Below are 27,439 nucleotides of genomic sequence, written 5' to 3'. Positions count from 1 at the left end.
GGTGACTGTGGAGGCCAGGTCATCTGGCGTAGCTACCCATCACTATCCTTCTTGGTCAAATAGCCCTTACACAGCCTGGAGGTGTGTTTGGGGTCATTGTCCTGTTTGAAAAATAAATGATGGTCCAACTAAACGCAATCCGGATGGAATAGCATGCTGCTGAAAGATGCTGTGGTAGCCATGCTGGTTCAGTATGCCTTCAGTTTTGAATGAATCCCCAACAGTGTCACCAGCAAATCACCCCTACACCATCACATCTTCTCCTCCATGCGTCACGGTGGGAACTAGGCATGTAGAGTCCATCCGTTCACCTTTTCTGCGTCGCACAAAGACACGGTGGTTGGAACCAAAGGTCTCAAATTTGGACTCATCAGACCAAAGCACAGATTTCCACTGGTCTAATGTCCATTCCTTGTGTTCTTTAGCCCAAACAATTCTCTTCTGCTTGTTGCCTGTCCTTAGCAGTGGTTTCCTAGCAGCTATATTACCATGAAGGCCTGCTGCACAAAGTCTCCTCTTAACAGTTGTTGTAGAGATGTGTCTGCTGCTAGAACTCTGTGTGGGATTGACCTGGTCTCTACTCCGAGCTGCTGTTAACCTGTGATTTTTGAGGCTGGTGACTCGGATAAACTTATCCTCAGAAGCAGAGGTGACTCTTGGTCTTCCTTTCCTGGGGCGATCCTCATGTGAGCCAGTTTCTTTGTAGCGCTTGATGGTTTTTGCAACTGCACTTGGGGACACTTTCAAAGTTTGCCCAATTTTTTGGACTGACTGACCTTCATTTCTTAAAGGAATGATGGTCACTCATTTTTCTTTACTTAGCTGCTTTTTTCTTGCCATAATACAAATTCTAACAGTCTATTCAGTAGGACTATCAGCTGTGTATCCACCTGACTTCTGCACAACACAACTGATGGTCCCAACCCCATTTATAAGGCAAGAAATCCCACTTATTAAACCTGACAGGGCACACCTGTGAAGTGAAAACTATTTCAGGTGACTACCTCTTGAAGCTCATCAAGAGAATGCCAAGAGTGTGCAAAGCAGTCATCAATGCAAAAGGTGGCTACTTTGAAGAACCTAGAATATAAGACATATTTTCAGTTGTTTCACACTTTTTTGTTAAGTATATAATTCCACATGTGTTAATTCATAGTTTTGATGCCTTCAGTGTGAATGTACAATTTTCAAAGTCATGAAAATGCAGAAAAATCTTTGAATGAGAAGGTGTGTCCAAACCTTGTGTCTGTACGGTATATATATATTTTTTTGTTCTACTCTCATTAACTCCTTCCCAAAGTATCTATAATATAACCATGGATGCGTCCCTCTGTCCGATGCCTCTATAGACTACACAAGCTTGATGCTCCTGCGCAGTCTGGCTCCAGACAAAAGAACACATCCAGCCGTTACAGGTAAGAGCAGTGTATGGCGCTGGAGATCGCGGTATGCGTAGACACTGAATGCATACCGTGCGCTCCGGCGCCATAAGTACATACCTGACCTGAAGGAATGTTGCCGCGGCGCCTCTGTTCGGGCCGGAGGCCTGGGAAGGAGCGCGGCGTCGGAATCGGCGCATGCGCATAGCGCGTTTGTCTTCAAAAAAATGACGCCGGACAGCGCGGTATGGGCATGTGCGTACTCTGGCGCCACACTCCTCCCCCGGCCTCCGGAGGACTATTCCGGCAGAACAGGACACAGCGCGGAAGTACAAGGAAGAAAGGTGAGTGTAATTGTTTATTTTTTTTTTGTGTGTGTGTGTGAGAAGCATGATGCGGATGAGGGGTGCCATGCATACCAGGATGGAGATCGGGGGGATGATGCATACCAGGATGGAGATCAGGGGGAGCCATGCATACCAGGATGGAGATCAGGGGACATCTATAATATAACTAGGGATGTGTCCATCTGTCCGAAGCCTTTATAGACTGTGCAAGCGCGATGTGCCTGTGCATTCTGGCTCCAGACAGAAGAACGCATCCAGCCATTAGAGGTAAGAGGAGTATATGGCGCTGGAGATCGCGGTATGCGTAGGCACTGAACGCATACTGGGATCTCCGACGCCATAAGTGCATACCTGACCGGGAGGAGTGTTGCCACAGGGCCTCTGTTCAGGCCGGGGGGGAGGGAGTGCAGCGTCGGAATCGGCGCATGCGCATAGTGCACTATCCGGAGCCATTTTAGTGAAGACACGTTTGCGGTGTGTCGTCAACAAAATGGCGCCGGACAGCGCGGTGTGGGCACGCGCCACACTCCTCCGGATGGGGGTAGTACAAAACAGGATGGGGGCAGCACATAGCAGGATGGGGGAAGCGTATACCAATAAAAATGCTTGCCACCCGGGCATAGAACGGGTTCAATAACTATTGTCCTATATTGGGGGTGAGTGTATGGCGCTGGCCTGGAAGCGGAGCCTGCATCACACCTGACAGATGCTGTACGTATTATACAGCAGGCAGCTGCCTGTAACAGAAGCAACCAAAGGAAGCTTTGATCACTGTGGTATTTGAGTGGGGGAAATGGAGACACACGAATATCTTAAAAAAAAAAAAAAAAAAAATTGAAATAAAGAACTAAACAAGTTTGGAATCGCAATATGTATAAGAAAAATAGGAAAAAGGAGTGGAGTACTCCTATGAACACAGATTTAGTGGTTTGCTAATAAGGCAAAACGCAGTCTGGGCAGCATGGAGGGTCTCTACCTTTTACACACCGTGGGTAAACAATGCATTGTGCATTTGATTATTATATTTTTGATGTGCATAACTATGGGTACTTTCAGCAGCAGAAGGGAAGGAAGGGAGACACAGATCCATTACTAGTGGGTAGGCGGAGCCCCACAGGATAGTTCACCTCAGATTTATAAAAAGTGACGACCGGCCCCTCCAGCTTATGCTCCTCCTACTTCCATGTTCCTCAGTCTGAAATTTGAGGTCGCAGAGGATAGTCGCTGCCTTCGCAACTCTTCAGAAGATTTTCTTATTTTTATTCCGGAGACCTGGACCCCCCGTGGTCTAGAGGTCTCAGGGGGTCTCAGCCCTGCTGGCCCCGGGGGATACAGGGCGCTCCCTGGCGGAGACGCACACCGCTCGTGTGGGGTCCCTGCGCGCTCCGCCGTGGGGGGGAGCAAGGGCCACGGTGCCACACATCCCTGGGGGTCCCTGTGGCGCTCAGCTGGGTAAGTGCTCTTATTGAGTGCTTTCAGCGGCTGCTGCGGCAGCCGCTGTCACTGTATATGTGTTTTGTGGTGACTGCTGTTTTTTTCTGGCTTGCAGGGATTTCTCCTCTGCATGCAGTGTTTGATCCTCGGCTGGCAGGGGTGCAGGGACGGAGGATTCGCGCGCTCCGTTCGTAGCTCAGCGGGGGGCGTGGCTTAGCGTCTCTCTGCTGTCGGTCTTAGCTCGTGACAGGAAGTGCCTGGAAAGCGCGCGCTGGAGATGTCCCAGCCCTTTCTTCTTCCGGCCAGCGTCCATCCTTGTGCAGCGTCTCCTACTCCCTGCTCCCCGCTCTCAGCACACCGAGAAGAGCAGTCTCTACGCCAACTGGTGAGTCTCTCCTGCCTTTTAGGCAGAAAGTTCCTTCTTGGGTATTACAGCGCAGAGCACTTTCCTTATGTCCTAGGCTGACAGGGTGTGCTGTATACGGCGCTGCTACTTCCCTGCTGAGATGGCTCTGACGCACACCTCACAAAAAGGGTAGTGCTTATCAGTAGCATTAACCCCTTCTGAACGGGGTCTGGCCCATCAGGCTGTTAACCCTCTCTGGAGGTTCACCCTTCTGGGATCAGAGGGTGCTTCTCTCTAGTCTGTTAAGCTACCCCTGCAGCCTGCAGAGCAAAAGTTAACCTTTCTCCTTCTAAGGAGGAGCTTTAACCCTTCAGTGCCGGGTGATTTTTTTTGTGCAAGAACAGGCTGTGGTAGTGGAATTCACACATCCTTGGTTACTGTACCCATTGTAAGGTTTTTACCTCCTCATCCGCGACGCTCGCAACTGTGTGGGGGCATGTCGGATCAGGGACCAGGGGGCGCGGACCTCTCTTCCGGTCCGCTTCAGGATCGGTCACGCGTATCTGATACGCCGGGGTCTTCAACGGCGTCAGGTTCGACGCTAGTTGGGGGTCTCAGTGATGTTAAGGTGGAGGCTCTCACTCGCTCCATTGACAGTCTGTCTGACCTTCTGGGTCATTGGGTCTCTGCTAAGTCCCAACCGACGTCTAGAAGCAAGAAGCGTCACAGGCCTGTGGCGGCGCCGTCTCCTCCGCGCAGTGCGTCTGAGGCTTCAGAATCGCCGACACACTCTTCTGGTGAGATCTCCGATTCTGATGAAGAGAATCGGCGGGGCCGCTCTGCTTCGCTTTCGGGCCGCGTGGACGCTTTTGTTGAAGCTATGCGGGAAGCGTTACAACTGTCTGAAGAGGTGACGGGGCACCCTGGCAAATCGGCCCGGCTGTATCATGAGTTTCGTATGGCTCGCTCGACGCTGCCGGTGCACAAGGAACTTAAGGTGTTGGAGAAGGAACGCCTGTGTCCTTATAAATGTTTCCAAGGGTTGCGGTTTTTTGATGCCCTGTATCCTTGTTCCACGGAAACGATCACTAATTGGGTCCCCTCTCCTGAAGTGGATGTGCCATTGTCTCAGCTGAGCAAATCCTCTTTGCTTCCTGTTAAAGGTAAGGCGAGTCTTCAGGACCCGCTGGACAGAAGGACGGAGTTAGCGGCAAAGTCCATCTACGAGGCCGCGGGTCACGGATTCCGAGCGGCCATGTGGGCTGGTGAGGCTTCGCTGCGGTGGTTGGATCAGCTGCAGACAGCATGGCAAGATGGGACTCTGCTGTCTGAGGTTGAAAGACTCTTCCAGCTGTTGGAAGAGGCGGCCCGATATGGCAGGGACGCAGTGCTGGATACTACTTCGGTGATGTCCAGGGCTCAATCCTCGGCCGTCACAGTCAGGAGAGCACTGTGGCTTAAACAGTGGACCGGAGACGCAGTATCCAAACAAGGTTTGCTGAGTCTGGCGTACAAGGGCGGTCAGCTGTTTGGTTCGGACCTCACGGAGCTGATTGCTAACGCCAAGGCCAAAGATACGGCTTTGCCGCAGCGAAAGGCAGCGGTTTCTACGCCGGTAGTGGTCTTCGGTCCTTTCGGCCCAGGGGGTTGGTTCGGTCAGCCTTCTTGGAGATCGGATCGTCCCTCATCTTCCAGAAAAAAGACCTCCCAGAAATCCCGTACTCCCTGGAAACAACATTTCCGTCAGGACAAGCGGGAGGTTGACAAAAAGCCTGCTAAGGCGGACTGACGCCAGGAACCCTCTCGAGGGCTCTCGGGTGGGAGGTCGTCTGCTACAATTCAGGTCGATTTGGGCGTCACGCGTATCTGACGCCTGGGTGACGCGGGTTATGTCGGAAGGTTATTTCATAGGGTTTCATTCTCGACCCCCGGACAGGTTTCGTCAGTCGCGCATCCCGTCTGAGCCCAGGCTAGCTGCTGCGGGAGGTCGACTCTCTTCTGCAGCAGGGTGTGGTGATTCCGGTTCCGCCGGAGGACAAGGGAAGGGGGTTTTACTCCAACTTTTTTGTGGTTCCCAAAAAGGAGGATAAGTTTCGCCCCATTCTGGACCTCAAAGAATTGAATTTGCATGTCCGGACCCGGAAATTCCGTATGGAGTCTCTTCGCTCCGTCATGGCGGTCCTGTCGCAGCATGATTGTTTGGTGTCGATCGACATCCGCGACGCCTATTTGCATGTCCCTATCGGCAGGGCTCACCAGCGCTTCCTGCGGTTCGCCATAGGTCAGGCCCATTACCAGTTTGTGGCCCTACCGTTCGGGGTGGCCTCGGCGCCCAGGGTTTTTACAAAGATTCTGAAGCCGCTCATGGCGCTCCTTCGAAAACAAGGAGTTACGATTCTCCCCTACCTGGACGACCTGTTAATTGTGTCACCCACAGCGGAGGAGGCGGTGATAGCTCGCGATCTCTCCCTTCAGCACCTGGAGGACTTCGGGTGGCTGGTCAATTTGAAGAAGTCGTCATTGGAGCCGTCGCAGTCAATCCTGTTCTTGGAGACTGGCTGGGGGGGGGTTTGGAACGATCTCTGGGTTCAGGGGGTCTGGTCGTCAGAGGAGTCGTCTCTGCCAATCAACATCTTGGAGTTGAGAGCGATATTTCTCTGCCTCCGAAATTGGACGGTTCCTTAGAGCGGTCTGCCGGTCCGGATTCAGACGGACAATGCGACAGCGGTCGCATATATCAACCATCAGGGAGGGACGAGGAGTTCCAGGGTTCCAGCCATATCCGCTATTCACATCCCAGGAGTGCTGAATATCACGGCGGACTTCCTCAGTCTCGAGTAGGTGGATCCCGGGGAATGGGGTCTTCATCCGGAAGTTTTTGCACTGCTGTGCTCCCGTTGGGGGACTCCCCAAGTGGACTTGATGGCATCCAGGCTGAATGCCAGGATTCCGACGTTCATGTCCAGATACAGGGACCCGGAAGCTGTGGCGGTAGATGCTCTAGTGGCCCCGTGGGACCAGTTCGTGCTGATCTACGTGTTTCCGCCGGTATCCTTACTTCCACTGGTGATTCGGCGGATCAAACTACAGCGTATTCCGACTATTTTGGTGGCGCCGGATTGGCCGCGGAGGGCTTGGTATTCAACGCTGGTGTCTCTTCTGGCGGCGCCTCCGTTTCCACTGCCTCTTCGCCCGGACCTTACAGGTAAGGTCTTACCAAAATCCATCTTTTTGATGCATCTGAAGTTTGCAATTTGGACTATTCCCTTAGACTCTGCATATTGTATCTTTCAACAAGTCTTCACTTAAAATCTATATAATGAATATTGTTCCCATGGGTGATACTGCATATTACTAGCCCACCTTCATGTTCCTTGTCTCCTTAGACTTATTATAGATACATGTTATGTGCTATTTTTAATATATTCCAATAAATATTGTTTTTACGCTACTTGATGGCTTATGGCTACTCCTGTAGTTGTGTTTTTGTTTTCACACTCATGGGTATGTTCATGGACTCTGCGGGAAGGAGGAAATAAAAATTAACTTGGCAGTGGCGGGAAGGGGCTTATACTGCTGACTATGTTCTGATTAAAATTTCTTCTGACTGCTGTATGACTTGTCAAATCTGGGGACAATTGACAAAGGGTGCAATTCCCCGTTTTATATTTAATCTGCTGCAGCCATTTTACCACCACTTGCATAATTGAGGTATTGGACGTCTAAGGGTCTGTTATACATGGATGCCTTTGAAATGTGTGCTGATGGATTGGTGGTTTCTACCGTTGTGCAGCAGCCCTCCTCACTGACATCGGGGAGGAATCCTCCCGCTCATTGTTTCTAGTGCAGACCCTGAATGACTGAAAAGGATGCGCAATTGTGTGGACATGGCCTTGTGACCAAATTGACTTAATTTTTGTTGTCATTGTATGAAATTATATAATTTAGATATTTTTTTTCAGTTTGCAAGTACAGCTAAGCATGTGAAAAATACTCCTCATGTTAATGAAGTACTGGATGACCATGCTCTGCTTAAAAGATACAGAAAGGAAATCCTGGACCTGAAGAAACAGCTAGAAGAGTTGGAAGTAAGCGTTTTATCGACCTGCTACCCCAGTGCTTTCTGGATGGCGTAGTGTTTAGTATGGGCTGTATGCATTTACAGTTATCATATACACCATTCCCTCTTACACAGGCTTCAACTGATATAAAAACACACGCTATGGAAGAATACAACCAATTGCTATCAGAAATCAAAGAGCTTCAAAAGGAAAAAGAGGACCGGATATGTAATTTGGGAAACATGATGGTTGCGTCTACACAACATGAAGACCAAAGGGTAAACCTTTTTATTAAAATATTTGTATTTATTTTTTTCTCGCAATCGTATGATTTCAAGATTTATTTCCTTGATCTCTTTCCACTTCTTCCGTTTGACCTATAACACTACACAATTTCTTTCCCTTAATATCTTAAAGTGTAAGAAAAGGAGGAGAGTCACATGGGCTCCTGGAAAACTTCAGGGCAGCTTGCACTCTGCTGGGATCTCACACTTTGACATTGGCTCGAAATTAACTGCGAACATTGCCAAGAGACAAAAGGTTTCAGAGTTTTCAGCCATCCCAGAGATTGATGATTGTGAGTGATTTGTGATCAAGCAGTCAGAACTTCTTGCTGCCTGAATAATGTTTATAATTGGTGTTTTTTTCCATGGTCTCTCCAGCAATTTGCACAGAGTTTTCTGAACTTGATGATACGGGCAGAGTACTTGATGATCTTGCTATAGATGCAGATTGGAATTCTCGAAGCCACGTTACTTACAGGGAGAGAACAGCTCTGTCTTATTCAATGATAGATTTTTCATCAGAAAGCACAAGGTTTTATTATTTATTTTTGATAGATATACAGACCGTATGGGCAGAAGTATTGGGACACCTTCACATTGTACCATCAGGAGGGTTTGTCATCAATTCTACTATAGAGACCAGTAATATGGAGCTGGTTCCCCCTTTGCAGCTGTAGCCACGTTTGCAAAGGCATTATAAAGGACAATAAAGTGTCTGAGGATATTTTGAACCCATTAAACCCTGACGAGCATTTATGAGGTCAGACACTGATGTTGGATCAGAGGAATTGACTCTGTTCTAGTTCCTACCAAAGCTGTTGGATGGAGCTGAGGTCTGGGCTCTGTACAGGATGGTCAGTATCTTCCACATTAAACCTCCTTTACGGACCTTGCTTTCTACATTCAGGCACAGTCCTGCTGGGACTGAAAGCATTCCCTATGCTGTTTACGCAAAGAATTGCCCAAAATGTGTTGGCATGCTGAATTAACCCCCTCTATGACATGGCCAATTTCCATTTTTGCATGTTAGTTTTTTCCTCCCCTTTTTTTTCCCCAGGGCCATAACTCCCCTGTTTGATTTTTCTGCCTACATGGACATACGAGGGCTTGTTTTTTTGTGGGACAAGTTGTACTATTGAATGACTCCATTAATTTTACCACATAGTGTACTGTAAAGAGGGGAGAAATTGTAGGGAAAAAGAGGCAATTATCACTTTGTTTTTACGGTGTACATTTTATGATCAAAGTGACCTCGCAATATGATTCTGCTCATCAGGATGATTACGGGGATGCCAAACGTGTCCAGTTTTTTTTTTTTACTTTGGTGATGAGAATTTTTTTATTTTGTGTCGCCATTTTCCATCTGTCGATGAAGCAGTGTGACTGCTTATTTTTTTGCAGGACGAGACGCCGTTTTGATTTCTTGTTACATTTTTTTTTTTTTGTGGAATTGCAGCGACTGTGTCTACCGATCAGGTTGATCTATGTTTTAATATTTTGATGGAACAGACTTTTCTGAACGCGGGAATACCACGTACGTGTGTACATGTATGTATAGATAGAGACACGGACACATACACATTCTCTAAATCTATCTCTTTTTAATGGGGCAAAAGGGGGTGGATTTGAACTTTTTATATATTCTTCTTCTTTTTTTTTATTTTTTACTTTTTGCTGTGCTTGTTATTCCCGTCAGGGGACTTGAAGATGCTATCATCTGATTGCTTATGCTATGTACAGCAATGTCACAGCATCGCTGCATATAGTAAGAAGTACGGTCTTCTTTGAAGCCCTGCCACAGGCTGGGTTGTAAAGGGGCTCCCTAATGACAAGCACGGGGGCGTCTGCAGCAGAACCCCATCTGTCATGACAAGCCTTCAGCGACCCGCGATTGTTAGAGGCAGGTCCTGACTGTAACACACAGCCATGATCTGCTGGGTATGGGACCGGTGAGCCCGATCCATACACCCGCTTCCAACTTGCGTCGTACATGTATGGTGGATGTTCTGAAGGGGTTAATATTTCTTTTCCCAGTATATGAGCTCTTTAGAATGACCCCCTTCTTTCACACGTTGGTAAAGGCAGACTCCATAGCTGGGGCTGGAGTAAGAAGAGTGTCTCAATACTTTTGTCTTTTATAGAGCTCTAAATTATATGTATTAATGTAATTGTATATTAAATATAACAAATTATCCAGAAGTATTTGCTATTGCTTTCCAATCTAATACATACATCTTCCTTATTCAGTGCTCCGATAAAAGACATTTCCCTGCAAAAATATAAAGAAATGGAGCAGAAAGTTGCCGAGTTAGAAAACCAGTTAAAGAAGCTGACAAAAGATTCCGAGGAGGGAGTTGGCAAAAGAGAATCTCTTGAGAAAGAGGCTTCAGATGTAAAAGAAGTCGAATCAAACACTGATAAAGATGTCCAAACCCTACAGCTGGAAGACACGTGTGTAAGAGACCAGACTGGAACACCGCCCGAGGACGGCCAGCAAAGTCCTGTGCCCGGAGACCACCCGGAGGTCCCCCAAAAGCTGACGCCACTGAAGACTGACGATGAACCAGAGCTGGAATCATTACCTGGTTCTCCCCTCAGCGCCCCCTTAGATGCAGTGTGCCAAGATCCTGATGAAGAAGTCCTTTCAAGCAATGTTCATGATATGTGCTGGGAACAAATCCGAATGCTAGAACAGAAGATAGCCGATTTGGAAGGAAGTGCGTGTCCTGAAAATGTAAGAAGCCCAGGTTTTACATGTAAAGAGTTTTAACTCCTAAGTGTATGTTCACACTACGTTTTATCCACTGGTCAGGGGCTCCTTCGAGGCTTAAGTCTGAAGCCCTGAAAAATGTCATTCAGACGTTTGCACTGGATGGGGCCATTGGCTTTAAAACACCACTCCAGCGTTGTTGTTTTTTTGTGTCAAACTGCTCCTTTCAGATGAAAACTTCCACTGCTAAAATCTATGGAACTTTGTTATATTGCAAACCTATGAATTGTGTCCAGTCATCCTCATTATGAAACGTTCCCACTAGTATGACTCTACCATCGTTCAGGCAAAGTGGATTTGGATTCTTCTGAAAATTAAGGTTGAAATGTCTGTTTTTTTTTTTCTTCTCTAAGATGAAGATGTAACTTGCTGTATATGATTTATTTCAGAATAGCCAAAATGACTTGGTGGAAAGTCTTCAAATATGTGAAGCTCTTATGGCAGAGAAAGTAAGTGCTAGTTTGTTGTCTTTATTGGAGCACGCTATGCACTGTTTAATACTAAATCAACTTTATTTTCTTTATTTACCTTAGCAAAGCGCTCATAATCAACTGGGAAATATGCAAAATGACTTTGATAATCTGATAGCTGAGAACGAAAGCCTGAAAAGAGAACTTGCTGACTTGGAAAAATGTCTTCAGGAGAAACATGAAACCAATGAATTTGAAATGCTGGAGAAAGAAGCTCAAAAAGAGCATGAGGTGAATACCGAGGGCACAATGACCATATGGAAAGGTGTACTGGATGTTAAATGGATACTCCTAGTCCTGTTATAGAGAGAGACCCTGAATCCAGTGATGTATCGCTTAGTTTATTGGGTGCAGCAGTTGTGATGCAATCAGATATTTTTTTTTAGATGTAGCAGAGCTCAGAAAGCTAACCCTGCCCACACCCCTGATTAGCAGCTTTCTGTGTACATTGTTGTAGCAATAATATCTTGCCCGGACCTTACAGGTAAGGTCTTACCAAAATCCGTCTTTTTGATGCATCTGAAGTTTGCAATTTGGACTATTCCCTTAGACTCTGCATATTGTATCTTTCAACAAGTCTTCACTTAAAATCTATATAATGAATATTGTTCCCATGGGTGATACTGCATATTACTAGCCCACCTTCATGTTCCTTGTCTCCTTAGACTTATTATAGATACATGTTATGTGCTATTTTTAATATATTCCAATAAATATTGTTTTTACGCTACTTGATGGCTTATGGCTACTCCTGTAGTTGTGTTTTTGTTTTCACACTCATGGGTATGTTCATGGACTCTGCGGGAAGGAGGAAATAAAAATTAACTTGGCAGTGGCGGGAAGGGGCTTATACTGCTGACTATGTTCTGATTAAAATTTCTTCTGACTGCTGTATGACTTGTCAAATCTGGGGACAATTGACAAAGGGTGCAATTCCCCGTTTTATATTTAATCTGCTGCAGCCATTTTACCACCACTTGCATAATTGAGGTATTGGACGTCTAAGGGTCTGTTATACATGGATGCCTTTGAAATGTGTGCTGATGGATTGGTGGTTTCTACCGTTGTGCAGCAGCCCTCCTCACTGACATCGGGGAGGAATCCTCCCGCTCATTGTTTCTAGTGCAGACCCTGAATGACTGAAAAGGATGCGCAATTGTGTGGACATGGCCTTGTGACCAAATTGACTTAATTTTTGTTGTCATTGTATGAAATTATATAATTTAGATATTTTTTTTCAGTTTGCAAGTACAGCTAAGCATGTGAAAAATACTCCTCATGTTAATGAAGTACTGGATGACCATGCTCTGCTTAAAAGATACAGAAAGGAAATCCTGGACCTGAAGAAACAGCTAGAAGAGTTGGAAGTAAGCGTTTTATCTACCTGCTACCCCAGTGCTTTCTGGATGGCGTAGTGTTTAGTATGGGCTGTATGCATTTACAGTTATCATATACACCATTCCCTCTTACACAGGCTTCAACTGATATAAAAACACACGCTATGGAAGAATACAACCAATTGCTATCAGAAATCAAAGAGCTTCAAAAGGAAAAAGAGGACCGGATATGTAATTTGGGAAACATGATGGTTGCGTCTACACAACATGAAGACCAAAGGGTAAACCTTTTTATTAAAATATTTGTATTTATTTTTTTCTCGCAATCGTATGATTTCAAGATTTATTTCCTTGATCTCTTTCCACTTCTTCCGTTTGACCTATAACACTACACAATTTCTTTCCCTTAATATCTTAAAGTGTAAGAAAAGGAGGAGAGTCACATGGGCTCCTGGAAAACTTCAGGGCAGCTTGCACTCTGCTGGGATCTCACACTTTGACATTGGCTCGAAATTAACTGCGAACATTGCCAAGAGACAAAAGGTTTCAGAGTTTTCAGCCATCCCAGAGATTGATGATTGTGAGTGATTTGTGATCAAGCAGTCAGAACTTCTTGCTGCCTGAATAATGTTTATAATTGGTGTTTTTTTCCATGGTCTCTCCAGCAATTTGCACAGAGTTTTCTGAACTTGATGATACGGGCAGAGTACTTGATGATCTTGCTATAGATGCAGATTGGAATTCTGGAAGCCACGTTACTTACAGGGAGAGAACAGCTCTGTCTTATTCAATGATAGATTTTTCATCAGAAAGCACAAGGTTTTATTTATTTTTGATAGATATACAGACCGTATGGGCAGAAGTATTGGGACACCTTCACATTGTACCATCAGGAGGGTTTGTCATCAATTCTACTATAGAGACCAGTAATATGGAGCTGGTTCCCCCTTTGCAGCTGTAGCCACGTTTGCAAAGGCATTATAAAGGACAATAAAGTGTCTGAGGATATTTTGAACCCATTAAACCCTGACGAGCATTTGTGAGGTCAGACACTGATGTTGGATCAGAGGAATTGACTCTGTTCTAGTTCCTACCAAAGCTGTTGGATGGGGCTGAGGTCTGGGCTCTGTACAGGATGGTCAGTATCTTCCACATTAAACCTCCTTTACGGACCTTGCTTTCTACATTCAGGCACAGTCCTGCTAGGACTGAAAGCATTCCCTATGCTGTTTACGCAAAGAATTGCCCAAAATGTGTTGGCATGCTGAATTAACCCCCTCTATGACATGGCCAATTTCCATTTTTGCATGTTAGTTTTTTCCTCCCCTTTTTTTTCCCCAGGGCCATAACTCCCCTTTTTGATTTTTCTGCCTACATGGACATACGAGGGCTTGTTTTTTTGTGGGACAAGTTGTACTATTGAATGACTCCATTAATTTTACCACATAGTGTACTGTAAAGAGGGGAGAAATTGTAGGGAAAAAGAGGCAATTATCACTTTGTTTTTACGGTGTACATTTTATGATCAAAGTGACCTCGCAATATGATTCTGCTCATCAGGATGATTACGGGGATGCCAAACGTGTCCAGTTTTTTTTTTTTACTTTGGTGATGAGAATTTTTTTATTTTGTGTCGCCATTTTCCATCTGTCGATGAAGCAGTGTGACTGCTTATTTTTTTGCAGGACGAGACGCCGTTTTGATTTCTTGTTACATTTTTTTTTTTTTGTGGAATTGCAGCGACTGTGTCTACCGATCAGGTTGATCTATGTTTTAATATTTTGATGGAACAGACTTTTCTGAACGCGGGAATACCACGTACGTGTGTACATGTATGTATAGATAGAGACACGGACACATACACATTCTCTAAATCTATCTCTTTTTAATGGGGCAAAAGGGGGTGGATTTGAACTTTTTATATATTCTTCTTCTTTTTTTTTATTTTTTACTTTTTGCTGTTCTTGTTATTCCCGTCAGGGGACTTGAAGATGCTATCGTCTGATTGCTTATGCTATGTACAGCAATGTCACAGCATCGCTGCATATAGTAAGAAGTACGGTCTTCTTTGAAGCCCTGCCACAGGCTGGGTTGTAAAGGGGCTCCCTAATGACAAGCACGGGGGCGTCTGCAGCAGAACCCCATCTGTCATGACAAGCCTTCAGCGACCCGCGATTGTTAGAGGCAGGTCCTGACTGTAACACACAGCCATGATCTGCTGGGTATGGGACCGGTGAGCCCGATCCATACACCCGCTTCCAACTTGCGTCGTACATGTATGGTGGATGTTCTGAAGGGGTTAATATTTCTTTTCCCAGTATATGAGCTCTTTAGAATGACCCCCTTCTTTCACACGTTGGTAAAGGCAGACTCCATAGCTGGGGCTGGAGTAAGAAGAGTGTCTCAATACTTTTGTCTTTTATAGAGCTCTAAATTATATGTATTAATGTAATTGTATATTAAATATAACAAATTATCCAGAAGTATTTGCTATTGCTTTCCAATCTAATACATACATCTTCCTTATTCAGTGCTCCGATAAAAGACATTTCCCTGCAAAAATATAAAGAAATGGAGCAGAAAGTTGCCGAGTTAGAAAACCAGTTAAAGAAGCTGACAAAAGATTCCGAGGAGGGAGTTGGCAAAAGAGAATCTCTTGAGAAAGAGGCTTCAGATGTAAAAGAAGTCGAATCAAACACTGATAAAGATGTCCAAACCCTACAGCTGGAAGACACGTGTGTAAGAGACCAGACTGGAACACCGCCCGAGGACGGCCAGCAAAGTCCTGTGCCCGGAGACCACCCGGAGGTCCCCCAAAAGCTGACGCCACTGAAGACTGACGATGAACCAGAGCTGGAATCATTACCTGGTTCTCCCCTCAGCGCCCCCTTAGATGCAGTGTGCCAAGATCCTGATGAAGAAGTCCTTTCAAGCAATGTTCATGATATGTGCTGGGAACAAATCCGAATGCTAGAACAGAAGATAGCCGATTTGGAAGGAAGTGCGTGTCCTGAAAATGTAAGAAGCCCAGGTTTTACATGTAAAGAGTTTTAACTCCTAAGTGTATGTTCACACTACGTTTTATCCACTGGTCAGGGGCTCCTTCGAGGCTTAAGTCTGAAGCCCTGAAAAATGTCATTCAGACGTTTGCACTGGATGGGGCCATTGGCTTTAAAACACCACTCCAGCGTTGTTGTTTTTTTGTGTCAAACTGCTCCTTTCAGATGAAAACTTCCACTGCTAAAATCTATGGAACTTTGTTATATTGCAAACCTATGAATTGTGTCCAGTCATCCTCATTATGAAACGTTCCCACTAGTATGACTCTACCATCGTTCAGGCAAAGTGGATTTGGATTCTTCTGAAAATTAAGGTTGAAATGTCTGTTTTGTTTTTTTTCTTCTCAAAGATGAAGATGTAACTTGCTGTATATGATTTATTTCAGAATAGCCAAAGTGACTTGGTGGAAAGTCTTCAAATATGTGAAGCTCTTATGGCAGAGAAAGTAAGTGCTAGTTTGTTGTCTTTATTGGAGCACGCTATGCACTGTTTAATACTAAATCAACTTTATTTTCTTTATTTACCTTAGCAAAGCGCTCATAATCAACTGGGAAATATGCAAAATGACTTTGATAATCTAATAGCTGAGAACGAAAGCCTGAAAAGAGAACTTGCTGACTTGGAAAAATGTCTTCAGGAGAAACATGAAACCAATGAATTTGAAATGCTGGAGAAAGAAGCTCAAAAAGAGCATGAGGTGAATACCGAGGGCACAATGACCATATGGAAAGGTGTACTGGATGTTAAATGGATACTCCTAGTCCTGTTATAGAGAGAGACCCTGAATCCAGTGATGTATCAATTAGTTTACTGGGTGCAGCAGTTGTGATGCAATCAGATATTTTTTTTTTAGATGTAGCAGAGCACAGAAAGCTAACCCTGCCCACACCCCCGATTAGCAGCTTTCTGTGTACATTGTTGCAGCAATAATATCTTGCTGATAAAACACTCACTTTATTGAAAGAGCATACAGCCTAGTCAGTGACACATCTCTGAAATATGGGTCGCAGCCCCTACCTCGTGCTGCCCTTAGATTACATAGCAAAAACCTTACTCTGTCGCCTCATTGGAGGACACAATACCATGGGTGTTATGCTGCTGTCCACTAGGAGGCGACACTATGCATAATCTGAAAAAGATTAACCGTGGCTCCTCCTCTGCAGTATACACACCTGGACGGCATCAGCCTTCTCCAGTTTTTGCTTAGTGTCGCATAGGAGGCACACCTAAAACTTTTACTCCGTTTTTCACCGACCGGGATGAAGAAAAGTGGGTCTACTGCGAGACTCCCGGCATGGCCCCTTCTTCGGCCCCTTATTACAGGGTGCACGATTGAAGTCGAGATGGCTATTCCCCATGTCGCTCCTTCCCCAGTCCCTCGTGTGCTGGTTCGAAGTCGAGACCCCCCTCCTTCCCCAATTCCTTTTGGTTTCTGGGTTGAGGTTGAGGCGAGGATATAGCGCCCTGACGGTGACAACAGCACCTCCCTAATCCCCCCCTGGGGGTATTAGGTTGAAACGCCTCAGGTAGGGCCTGTACAGGCAGCAGCTCCCAGCTGAACCCAGGGACCCCAGCCCTGCTGCAAGCTCTTGTCGGGACCTGGGGGAGCGCAGGCAGAACACAACAGAGGCACAGGCCTCCCTGCGCCCTGTTTCTGCGGCAGCACCAGCTCTATGGTGCCTCAGGGAGACTCTTCACAGGGCCCCCGCTTCCGCTTATACCCCACCACTATCCTGCCTTTAAATCCGGGGGGCTCCAGTTCAGATCCGGTCCACTCCCGGACTTCCACGCCGGCCTGCAGTCCCTTTGGGTATCAGGCATCTAATTTAGGCCGCAGCTTCGGCCTAGCCGAAGCCGCCACCTCCTCTCCCCGGCCCGCCCCCCGGATGACAAATATGACACTCTACAGTGTCAGAGAGGGCGGATCGAGACTGAAAGGGCACGATTTCACACAGTTCTGCCGCCCTTTTCAGCTCTCCGCCCCCCTTCTTCCTTAACTTTACTCCAGCGGCCATTATCTGCTGCAGGATAAGGGAAAATAAGCCAGTCTTCGGGAGACACAGGACCGTGGATCTTCGGCGCTGGACCTAGGGGCACACCAGTGGGATAAGATCATAGCTGGAGTTCTTCCTCGGCTGTGAGTCCAGGCTCCTCTGCATAGCCACCCCTGTAGGGCCCTCTGCATAGCCACCCCAGTGCACTATGCCGGGCTCAAGGTCCAAGAGAACCAGGCAGGACTGCTATTATGCACTATGTACAGCCTGCAGCAATACTGTCCCCAGTGGCAGCACGTACCCGCACTGCCAGGACTGCATCCAGACTACTGTGCCAGAGCCCCAAGAAGCAGTCTATAGATAAACTCACATCCACATTGCTTCAGGCTCTGCAGAGTCATGCCTCGGCTATGAACACTACCCAGCAAAGGGAGAGTTCCACTCAGGCACTTGACGGCACGGGCACATCCACGTCTAGGTCAGGACGCAAGTGAACCCACAGGTCACGTCCATCTGCGTCATCCCATAGCACACGGTCATCCCCTTCCAGGGAGAGACATCGTAGTTCCAGGTCATCTAGACTGTCCCCTACCAGGGACAGACAATGCAGTTCTCCGCAGCGATCCCCGACTAGAGAAGGCCTCCACCCTGGTTCATCCAGCAGGAGACGCCTTGGTGATAAACAGGATTCGGAAGGCATCTGTGATTCCGACTCAGACAAGGAAACTGAAGGGTCTCTGATTCCCCCCCCCCCTAGCAATACAGCTCTAGTTGAGGACGTAATCTCGTCCATCCATCGGGTGATGGACATTTCTGATCCGCCCCCGGAGGCACCACAACACAAGATTTCCTTTGAAAGACTTCTGAAGCCGCCTAAGGTCTTTTTTGAACACCCAGAGTTTAAGTAGATCCTTAAAAAGCAGTTCTCACAGCCTGAGAAGAAGTTACCAATCGCAAATATCTGGAGGCGCGGTACCCCTTCCCACAGGAGACCACCAAGGAGTGGACAGATCCACCCGAAGTGGATCCCCCAGTCTCTAGGCTAGCAGGACAGTCACTCCTTTCACTGCCAGATAGCTCAACCCTCAGGGACGCAGCAGACCGGCAGGTAGAACGCATGGCTCGTTCAATTTTCGAGGCTTCAGTTTGGGCTGCCAAGGCTATCCTGGCTTGGGCCCAAAATTTACAAGCTGGCCTCCAAGTATCTGCTCCTGAGCTGTCGGACCAAGCGGTTCAAAAGTAGTTGTAGCAGATTACATGCTTCATGCAGCTCTAGATTCTGCAAGGGGGTGCAGTGGGGATAGCATCAAACGCCATCACGATTCGGCGTATTCTCTGGCTGCGGGAATGGAAAGCAGACGCAGCCTCAAAGAAGTCCCTCACGCACCTCCCGTACCTCCAGTGGTCGACTTTTTGGTGAACAGTTGGACACTATGATATACAACGCCACCGGGGGTAAGAGTACCTCTCTCCCCCAACTGAAACCCAAACACACTTACAAGAAGCGTAACCAAACTCGATTCCGATCCTTTCGGAACTCTTCGGGCTGGTCCGTCTCGCGGCCAGCACAAAATAGCAACCGCTCCCTACGCAGGGACAACTTGCGGTCGACGCAAAAGTCGGACAAGACCTGGCAGTCAAAAGCAGGCCAGTCAAAGTTCAAAGGAGGAAAATCTCAGACTTCCTCCTCATCATGACTCACGGTCTCCGGAAGACACTCCACCTGTAGGCGGCCAACTTTTGCTCTTTCATCAAGTCTGGCTGCCTGTTACAGAAGACAGGTGGGTCAGGGAACTAGTGTCTTCAGGATACAAGATACAGTTCACTTCCAACCCACCAAGCAGACTCTTTCTTTCTGTTCCCCCAAAACCGCCAGACAAGGCTTGTGCCTTCCGCCAAGCGGTCTTCTCGCTTCTACAAGCAGGAGTCATAGTACCGGTCCCCGCGGCCGAGCGCTTCCAAGGGTTCTACTCCAATTTATTCGTAGTCCCCACGAAAGGAGGCCGCCTACGGCCCATACTGGACCTAAAACAGCTCAACAAATATGTACGGGTACGTCACTTCCGTATGCAGTCCCTTCGGTCCATCATTGCGTCCATGGAGAAGGGAGAATTTCTCGCCTCCATAGACATACAAGACGCATACCTGCATATACCAATTGCACCCGCCCATCAGAGATTTCTCAGGTTCGCAATCGACCAGGACCACTACCAGTTCGTTGCTCTCCCGTTCAGACTCGCCACGGCTCCGAGTGTTTACCAAAGTCATGGCAGCCACCATGGACGTCCTACACTCCAGAGGCATTGTAATTGTTCCATACCTGGACGATCTCCTTATCAAGGCTCCCACCTTCAAGGACTGCAAGCTCAGCGTCTCAATCACAATCGACATTCTGAGTCGCCTGGGCTGGTTAGTCAACCTACAAAAGTCATCACTAACCCCGAGTCAGTCTCTGACCTTCCTGGGAATGCTATTCAACACATTCAGGGGTCTACTGCTCCTTCCAAAGGACAAGGCACTGCCTCTCCATCTAGGAGTTCGCACTCTCCTCAGCAAACCCCCTCGATCTCTCCGGTTTGCCATGAGAGTCCTCGGCAGGATGCTGGCGGCAATAGAAGCGGTCCCATTTGCCCAGCTTCACCTCAGGCCTCTCCAACTAGCCATCCTCAAGTCATGGGACAGGAACCCTTTTTCTATCGAGAGGGAGTTCCAGCTGACGTCGTCAACCAGGAGGTCCCTGCACTGGTGGCTCAAGCCAACCTCACTAACCAAGGGGAAATCCTTTCTCACGGGTCAATGGAAGGTTCTGGCCACCAACGCGAGACTGACGGGTTGGGGTGCTGTACACCTACACCATAGAGCACAGGGCAAGTGGTCCCCAGCGGAAGCGACCATGCCCATCAACATCTTGGAAATTCGTGCCATCCTCCTGGCATTGAGAGCCTTCCATCACTTACTAGCAGCCTCTCACATCAGAGTACATTCGGACAATGCCACGGTTGTGGCATATGTGAATCACCAAGGGGGAACCCGCAGTGCACAGGCGATGCGAGAAGTGACACACATTCTCCACTGGGCGGAAGACACAGGTTGGGTTCTCTCTGCGGTCCACGTTCCGGGTGTGGACAACTGGGAAGCAGACTTCCTCAGCCGGCAAGGAATGGACTCGGGAGAGTGGTCTCTCCATCCCGAAGTTTTTCGACAGATCTGCCATCGCTGGGGGACTCCGGACGTGGACCTAATGGTATCCCATTTCAATGCCAAGGTCTCCAACTTCATGGCCAGAACTCACGACCCGCGGTGCTAGGAGCTGACGCCCTGGTTCAGGACTGGACCCAGTTTCAGCTCCTGTACATTTTTCCACCTCTCCCCCTGATATCCAGAGTGGTGAGGAAGATCAAGCAAGAGGAAGTTCCAACCATCCTCATCGCACCGGAGTGGCCCAGACGTACATGGTACGCCGACATCGTACAGCTCACAGCAGACGTCCCCTGGTGTCTCCCCGACCGCCCGGATCTTCTGTCACAAGGCCCGTTCTACCACCAGAACTCAGGGGCCCTCAATTTGACGGCGTGGTCATTGAGACCTGGGTTCTAACCCAGTCAGGGTTCTCGCCGGATGTCTTTGGAACCATGATCAGGGCACGGAAGCCAACCTCTGCTAAGATTTATTACCGTACATGGAAAGCCTTCTTTACCTGGTGCGAATCTCGTGGCCAGACCCCATTCCCTTATTCCCTCCCCAGGGTACTTGGGTTTCTCCATTCGGGTCTGGAAGCCAGACTGTGCCTGGCCTCCCTTGAGAGCCAGGTGTCAGCTCTCTGTGCTTTTTCAGAGGTGCATTGCTAAAAAGCTGCAAGTAAGGACATTTCTTCAAGGGGTTTCCCGATTTGGTTCCCCCCTACAGACGACCACTAGAAACGTGGAACCTCAACCTGGTGCTGACGGCATTGCAGGAAACACCCTTTTGAACCCCTTAGGGAACTACCACTCCGCCTTCTATCCCAGAAAGTGGTTTTCCTGGTGGCAATCACCTCGCTACGCAGGGTGTCTGAACTGACAGCACTCTCCTGCAGACGGCCCTTTCTGGCTTTTTACCAGGACAAGGTAGTTCTCCGTACGGTCCCATCCTTCCTTCCGAAGGTTGTCTAACTTCCACCTCAATGAGGAAATTTCACTGCCATCCCTCTGTCCGGTCCCGGTTCATAAAGTGGAGAAGGCTCTGCATACGCTCGACCTTGTCAGGGCATTACTTATCTATGTGTCTAGGACTGCGCCCTTCCGGAAGTCTTCTTCTCTTTTCCTTCTTCTGGAAGGCGGCCGCAAGGGTCTGCCAGCTTCCAAAGCTACCCTTGCCAGGTGGATCTAATCCACCATAGAAGAGGCCTACCGCCTCAAAAATTCTCCTCTTCCAGCAGGTATTACGGCACACTCTACAGGTGCGGTAGGGGCCTCTTGGGCCATTCGGCACAAGTGTGTAAGGCAGCCACCTGGACTAGCCTACACATTTTTACCAAACACTACAGGGTTCATACCCAGTCCTCAGCAGACGCGAGCCTGGGTAGATGTGTTCTGCAGGCAGCGGTACCCCAATTGTAGGGGCCCGTTTACACAATATTCGTCCATTGCTTCCCACCCAGGGACTGCTTTGTGACGTCCCATGGCCCTGTGTCCCCCAATGAGGCGACAGAGTAAAGGAGATTTTTGTGTACTCACCGTAAAATCTTTCTCTTAGCCTCTAACTGAGGGACACAGCTCACACCCTGTCGCCCGTTCCGGGCCGTTATGTTGAGTTCTCATATTGTTTTTCTCTTGAGCTCGTACGTAGTTGCCTTCTTATAGGCATGGTATGTTATCCATGTTACGTTCCTCCTATTGCTTTTGTACAAAACTGGAGCAGGCTGACGCTGTCCAGGGGTGTATACTGCAGAGGAGGAGCCATGGTTAATCTTTTTCTGATTATGCATAGTGTCGCTCCTAGTGGACAGCAGCATAACACCCATGGTCCTGTGTCCCCCAATTAGAGGCTAAGAGAGATTTTACGGTGAGTACAGAAAAATCTCCTTTTCTTGTCCTGTTTAAATATCAGGCTGAGAAATTGAGAGGAAATGCAGCAGCCAGGGCTGTGGAGTCGGTAAGCCAAACCTGCGACTCCGACTCCTCAATTTCCCTTACACCGACCCCGACTCCCACATATATTGCTTATATTTAAGTGAAAAATTTACTGTATTACAATGTGAACATCAGACATTTAATAATTTTTATGATACAATAATCAAGAAATTTAGATACAATATAATGATGGATAGATGGATGGATGGAGAGATAGAGTGTGATAGACAGATGACAGCTACAGACAGCAAATACATTGCACATTTAGTTCACACAGATTGTACAGAGAGCACATAATAATCACCTACCATATTAGCATTAGTTACCTTCCTGTGACAGAGATGAGCAGTAGTACTTTCACATTCTCCAGCTCGGGGCCCAGGAATCGGATCCTGTGCAGGGCAGGCTCCCCTCCCCCTCCTCTCTCTGGTGAAGACGGCAGAAGACAGGACAGAGGAGGGGAGATTGCCCCCTGCAGTCTGGAGTCAGTGCAGGACGGGAGCACTGCAGCATACAAGTGAGTTTTGCTAGGTGCGTGCCCCTGCTTCTAGGGAAGGGTGGCAGCTGCCCCTCGCTGGCTACGGCCATTATTCACACACAGCGTTTTTGCGGATCCGTTTTTTGCAATAAAATGCAGTGTCTCTGGGCATCTCATCAAAGTCAATGGGTTTCAAGATATGACATTCAGACACATCGTTTTGTGAGGATCCGTTTTTGGGCTCAAAAACGGATCCTCACAAGTAATGAGCATGTCCGTTTGTTTGGCGTTTTTCTAATCTGCTTTTGCTATTGAAAACATTATCTATGAGCTCAAAAACTTTTCAGGTGATGCGGTTTTTTAAAAAGCTGATCTGCTTTTGCAGCTGAAAAACGTATCCTCAAATTGATACTCTCCATATGGCTACTTCTATAAGGTTACTAATTGAGTTTCCATTATATTTCACTCATTATAATTCAAATGAAGTGGTATTTCTAATTATCCTCTAATGTGGTTAACTATTTTGTAGAACTGCATTATTACACTAATCTTCATTCTGCTCACTTGCCTGTATAAGGAATCATATGGACTTTGCATTGCGAGTGGTTCTTTTCCAGTGTATAGTTTACAAGCGTGGCAAACTAAATCATGTCTGCCAATAACATTTGTGGGTGCTCTAGAAATGATATTTTTTGTTGGGGTTTTACTGAAAATGCAGGGCCGGATCCAGGACTTAGAAAAGCAGCTGCGTGCATTCGAAGCAGATGCAAAACAAAAAGAACAAAGGGCGCTACTGCTCGAAGACCAGCTGCGCTCCAACGTCGCAGAGTCAAAGCTTTCTGAGGTGCAAGTTATTGTGAAAGAAAAAGAGCAGCTTCTCCAGGCAGCACAGAAGGAAATACAGATGCTCCAGGTAATATCTACATTACCGGAATGTATTTTAATAGCTGCTTTATTAACTATTGCTTAGCTGTATTGTTAGAAGTACAAATTATAAGCAAACTGATGAGCTCCAAGATTGCGCTCATATAAGGAGAGTAAGACCTAGTTTTACTTAGAGGTTGTCCACTACTTTTAACATTGATCCATGGGATAAGTCGTCAATGTCTGATCGGTGGGGGTGCAATATCCGGCACCTTCGCCAATCCAGCCGTTCTTGGTGGCAGCTGAAAGTGCACAATTTACGAAGCTGCTCCATCTACTGATTGTGGCTGTGGCCAGGTTCTGTACATCTGCCTCCTATTCCAATCAACAAGGGGCAGAAGTGCAGTACTTGACTGTGGACCCTATCAGTAGACTGACCACTTCCGGGCGGCACCAAGAACAGTTGATTGGCAAGGGTGTCTGGTGTCGCACCCCCCGCAATAAGACATTGATGACCTATCCTAAGGATAAGTCATCAATGTTAAATTAGTGGACAGCCTCTTTACAGAAATGAATCCTGCTGTGCAGCAGTGGTATAATTACTGCATGCCCACTGTGTAGTGAAGCAAGAGGCTGCAGGGAGAATAGAGCTTTGTTTTATCCTGGCAGCCTCCCTTTCAGTTAGACTAATGCACTTTTATAAAATGCTGTTTACCTACAGCATATAATGCTAATCTGCAGCTAAATGGTGGGGGTTTTCAGGTATCCTTTAATTCTGCTTCATCCATCTTTAGACATCTGAGAAAAGTTAATACAGTTGTGGGTTGTATTTTTTTTTTTCATAAGGGAAAGATCTCCAAAGGTGCAGCACCATACAAAGATGAAATAGAAAGCCTCAAATCCCGAGTCGTCATGTTGGAGATGGACCGGTTGAAAGTTTTAAAATCTGCAGAACAGCAGTAAGGATATTAATACATTTTGATGTGTTGGTTGTACATATATATTTTTATTAAATACCCTTTCACTTTCAATAAGTTGAACTAAATATGTGTGAATGTTCTCTAGAATATCCTCTTTAAAAGTTTCTGTTGATGATAAAGAAACGCGCTTACGAAAGTTAAAGGAAGAGCTCAGACGAACCCAAAAGGACACAGATACTTCCAGTAAGTAGGCAGAGCTTGATCCTTGTTGCGGCCATGGCTTTATAATGCCTGAAACAAGTGCAATATTCTAACACAGGTTTTTCCCTCAGTTTGTTCTACCAGTTCAGTTTACCCTCAATACCCTCTGACATGTGGGGGTGGAAGTGGCATTGTGCAGAGCACGGCTATGCTAATGCTTCAGTCACAAAATGCCGCATTAAAGAGAGAAATTGGACAGTACAAGAAAAAAGTCCATCAGCTTTCAAGGTATGGCTGCTATATCTCATGCTCCTTAATCTACCCGTTAGAAGTCTGGTAGGAGTTGGGAACTTGTTCTCCAACCATGGATCAGAAGTGTTTCTAAACTGCACTAAAGAGATATCTCCTCCAATAACAGCAACAAAAACCAGCAGGTCCTTCTTAGAATGCATTATATACAAAGGCAGTGCCACAGGAAGAAGCACTAATACAACTGATATGGTCAGACTCCTGATGTGCACTTCCTTCTTTCAATAAGACTAAAGTTGTTGGCCATATCTATTTCAAACCCAATGATTTTGGTGGGATTGGTCGACCATCTAATATTTATGGGGTCCTCCAGACTCTACCTGTATGGCAGTGTCTTACTCCCCTCTTCCTCCTAAATGCATGGGCACTTAGCTGAGCTGTGTGGGAGAAGCCTGGAGAGATGGCCAACAATTATCTAATATTAATATGGAACTCCCAACTTTTCCCTGGCAGTAGATGTCAATGAAGATGATGATTGGGCATGTTGCATTTCATCTTCCCAATCGTTGGGTTCACTGGCAGATGAAGTGACTGGCGGTGACTTTCACTGTGGGCAATTTCGTTTTTCTTTTTTTTTTTCCCATATTAAGATCCGCCAAGTTTCCCTGCCTATAGGGAAACAAGGTGGCCACCAACACCTCTAATTGGTCCAGTATATGACATGCAACCACGTTTCCACAAAGCTTCCACTTTATTTTGCAATCACCCCGACCAACGCTTTGTGTCAGCCATTTCCAGAACATACGAATATCCCCCACTCCTCCAATTCAGTCTGTTCTGCAGCAGAGCCGTATAAGTGCTACTTATTCAGCGGTCCATTCTCTAGACCTCAGAGCAGGGCTTATATTCCAGTATTTGTCTAGAGAAAATGGTCGTAAAGTCTCCCTGTGCTCCATTTAGTATTTATAGGAGAACTGCCAAAGGCTTTTTAAAAAGGCCCATTAATGTGAAATTGAGGTTTTATCGCTCCACCTCAGCCTAAAAACAGCGGGCTGATATTTCTTACCTTTACAACCTGCAGTCTTTAGGGTCTAGTTACGGCCTTATAATTGGGGCCTGATGTTATAAAGGCTTACACACGGAGAGCAGTAACAACTTGCATTTTCTGTGGAAACCACAATTTAGATGTTGAAATGTTTCTTTTCTTGTGTACTCCCTCCTTTAATAGGAATTTACACTCTTGTGAAGAAGAAGTTAAAAAGTTGAAGGAGCCATCACTGAAGACCCCTACTACCCTCCTTAGTTCATTGCATAGTCATGAAGTCGTCGGTCATGAGGATACTGACCGTTCTAGAGCAACACTAGTGTCTCCTCCACGCAAGTCCGAGATACCAACCAGCCATATAGCTTCCCTGGCCAAAAGTGCAATACATGAAGACAATCCACGTCTTCTAAGTAAGATTGATGTCCACAAACCTAAACCAATGTCTCCAAATAAGATGGAGCGACACAGTGCTCCAGCCATGTCTCCGGATAAAACCAGGCTTTATGGAAAGCGGCCTTTTTCTCCACTGAAGACTGATGGCCCTTTGCTCAGCACTTTAATTGAATCACCCCATAAAAAACCTAACTTGCCAGAAAAAGTAGACTCTCCTAAAGAGAAATTCTTTGATGCGAGATCGAAATCTTTACCTTACAGCCCGGGCAAGTTTTTTGATAACTCCACCCTTGGCACTTTACCAGGTAATTAATGTGATGTCTGAGCCCGTTATGTCTTTGATCATATGGTTTTATACACAGTATGCGGTCATCTCTTCATACCACTGAGACCCATAAAATGTTTTTAAATGTGTATGAAAAGCAGTCTGATGGGGCTGTAAGCCTACAAAAGTATTGTTTTTTGTGGTTGTATAGCTGACTTGACAATCCAAGTTAAACTTTGTACTAAAAACTTGCCTCAAATTTTAGGGCAGCCTAAAGTGATCGCTTTTATGCTAGCTTTCTTTTGATATGGGTATATACCTGCCATATGATAGAAAACAGCAGGTTCCTTTCGCCGCTAAAAGCTGGTACAGCGAAAATGAAAGGGGTAGTTCTTTGTGAAGGGGTTGTTCTGTCTCAAAAGAAAAGTCTG

General features: G+C 46.7%; 1 protein-coding gene across 1 annotated transcript in view; it reads left to right on the top strand.

Moving 5' to 3' along the window:
• LOC141153931 (uncharacterized) overlaps positions 1-27,439 on the top strand; it is a 64,851-nt gene that overhangs the window by 27,007 nt on the left and 10,405 nt on the right. The window contains exons 11-29 of the mRNA XM_073639228.1: positions 7,469-7,594; positions 7,702-7,845; positions 7,985-8,144; positions 8,230-8,383; positions 10,099-10,585; positions 11,011-11,070; positions 11,155-11,322; positions 12,333-12,458; positions 12,566-12,709; positions 12,849-13,008; positions 13,094-13,247; positions 14,960-15,446; positions 15,874-15,933; positions 16,018-16,185; positions 23,790-23,984; positions 24,782-24,894; positions 25,001-25,098; positions 25,188-25,344; positions 26,534-27,048. Of these exons, the coding sequence (XP_073495329.1) occupies positions 7,469-7,594; positions 7,702-7,845; positions 7,985-8,144; positions 8,230-8,383; positions 10,099-10,585; positions 11,011-11,070; positions 11,155-11,322; positions 12,333-12,458; positions 12,566-12,709; positions 12,849-13,008; positions 13,094-13,247; positions 14,960-15,446; positions 15,874-15,933; positions 16,018-16,185; positions 23,790-23,984; positions 24,782-24,894; positions 25,001-25,098; positions 25,188-25,344; positions 26,534-27,048 (3,676 nt within the window). The remainder of the gene's footprint in view (positions 1-7,468; positions 7,595-7,701; positions 7,846-7,984; positions 8,145-8,229; positions 8,384-10,098; positions 10,586-11,010; positions 11,071-11,154; positions 11,323-12,332; positions 12,459-12,565; positions 12,710-12,848; positions 13,009-13,093; positions 13,248-14,959; positions 15,447-15,873; positions 15,934-16,017; positions 16,186-23,789; positions 23,985-24,781; positions 24,895-25,000; positions 25,099-25,187; positions 25,345-26,533; positions 27,049-27,439) is intronic.

Source organism: Phyllobates terribilis, unplaced genomic scaffold (genome assembly GCF_046119375.1).
Source record: "Phyllobates terribilis strain yellow unplaced genomic scaffold, ASM4611937v1 Scaffold_1__5_contigs__length_1240528914, whole genome shotgun sequence".
Lineage (NCBI taxonomy): Eukaryota > Metazoa > Chordata > Amphibia > Anura > Dendrobatidae > Phyllobates > Phyllobates terribilis.
Note: the sequence above shows the minus strand (reverse complement) of the source record. Positions and strands in the feature narration are given on the sequence as shown.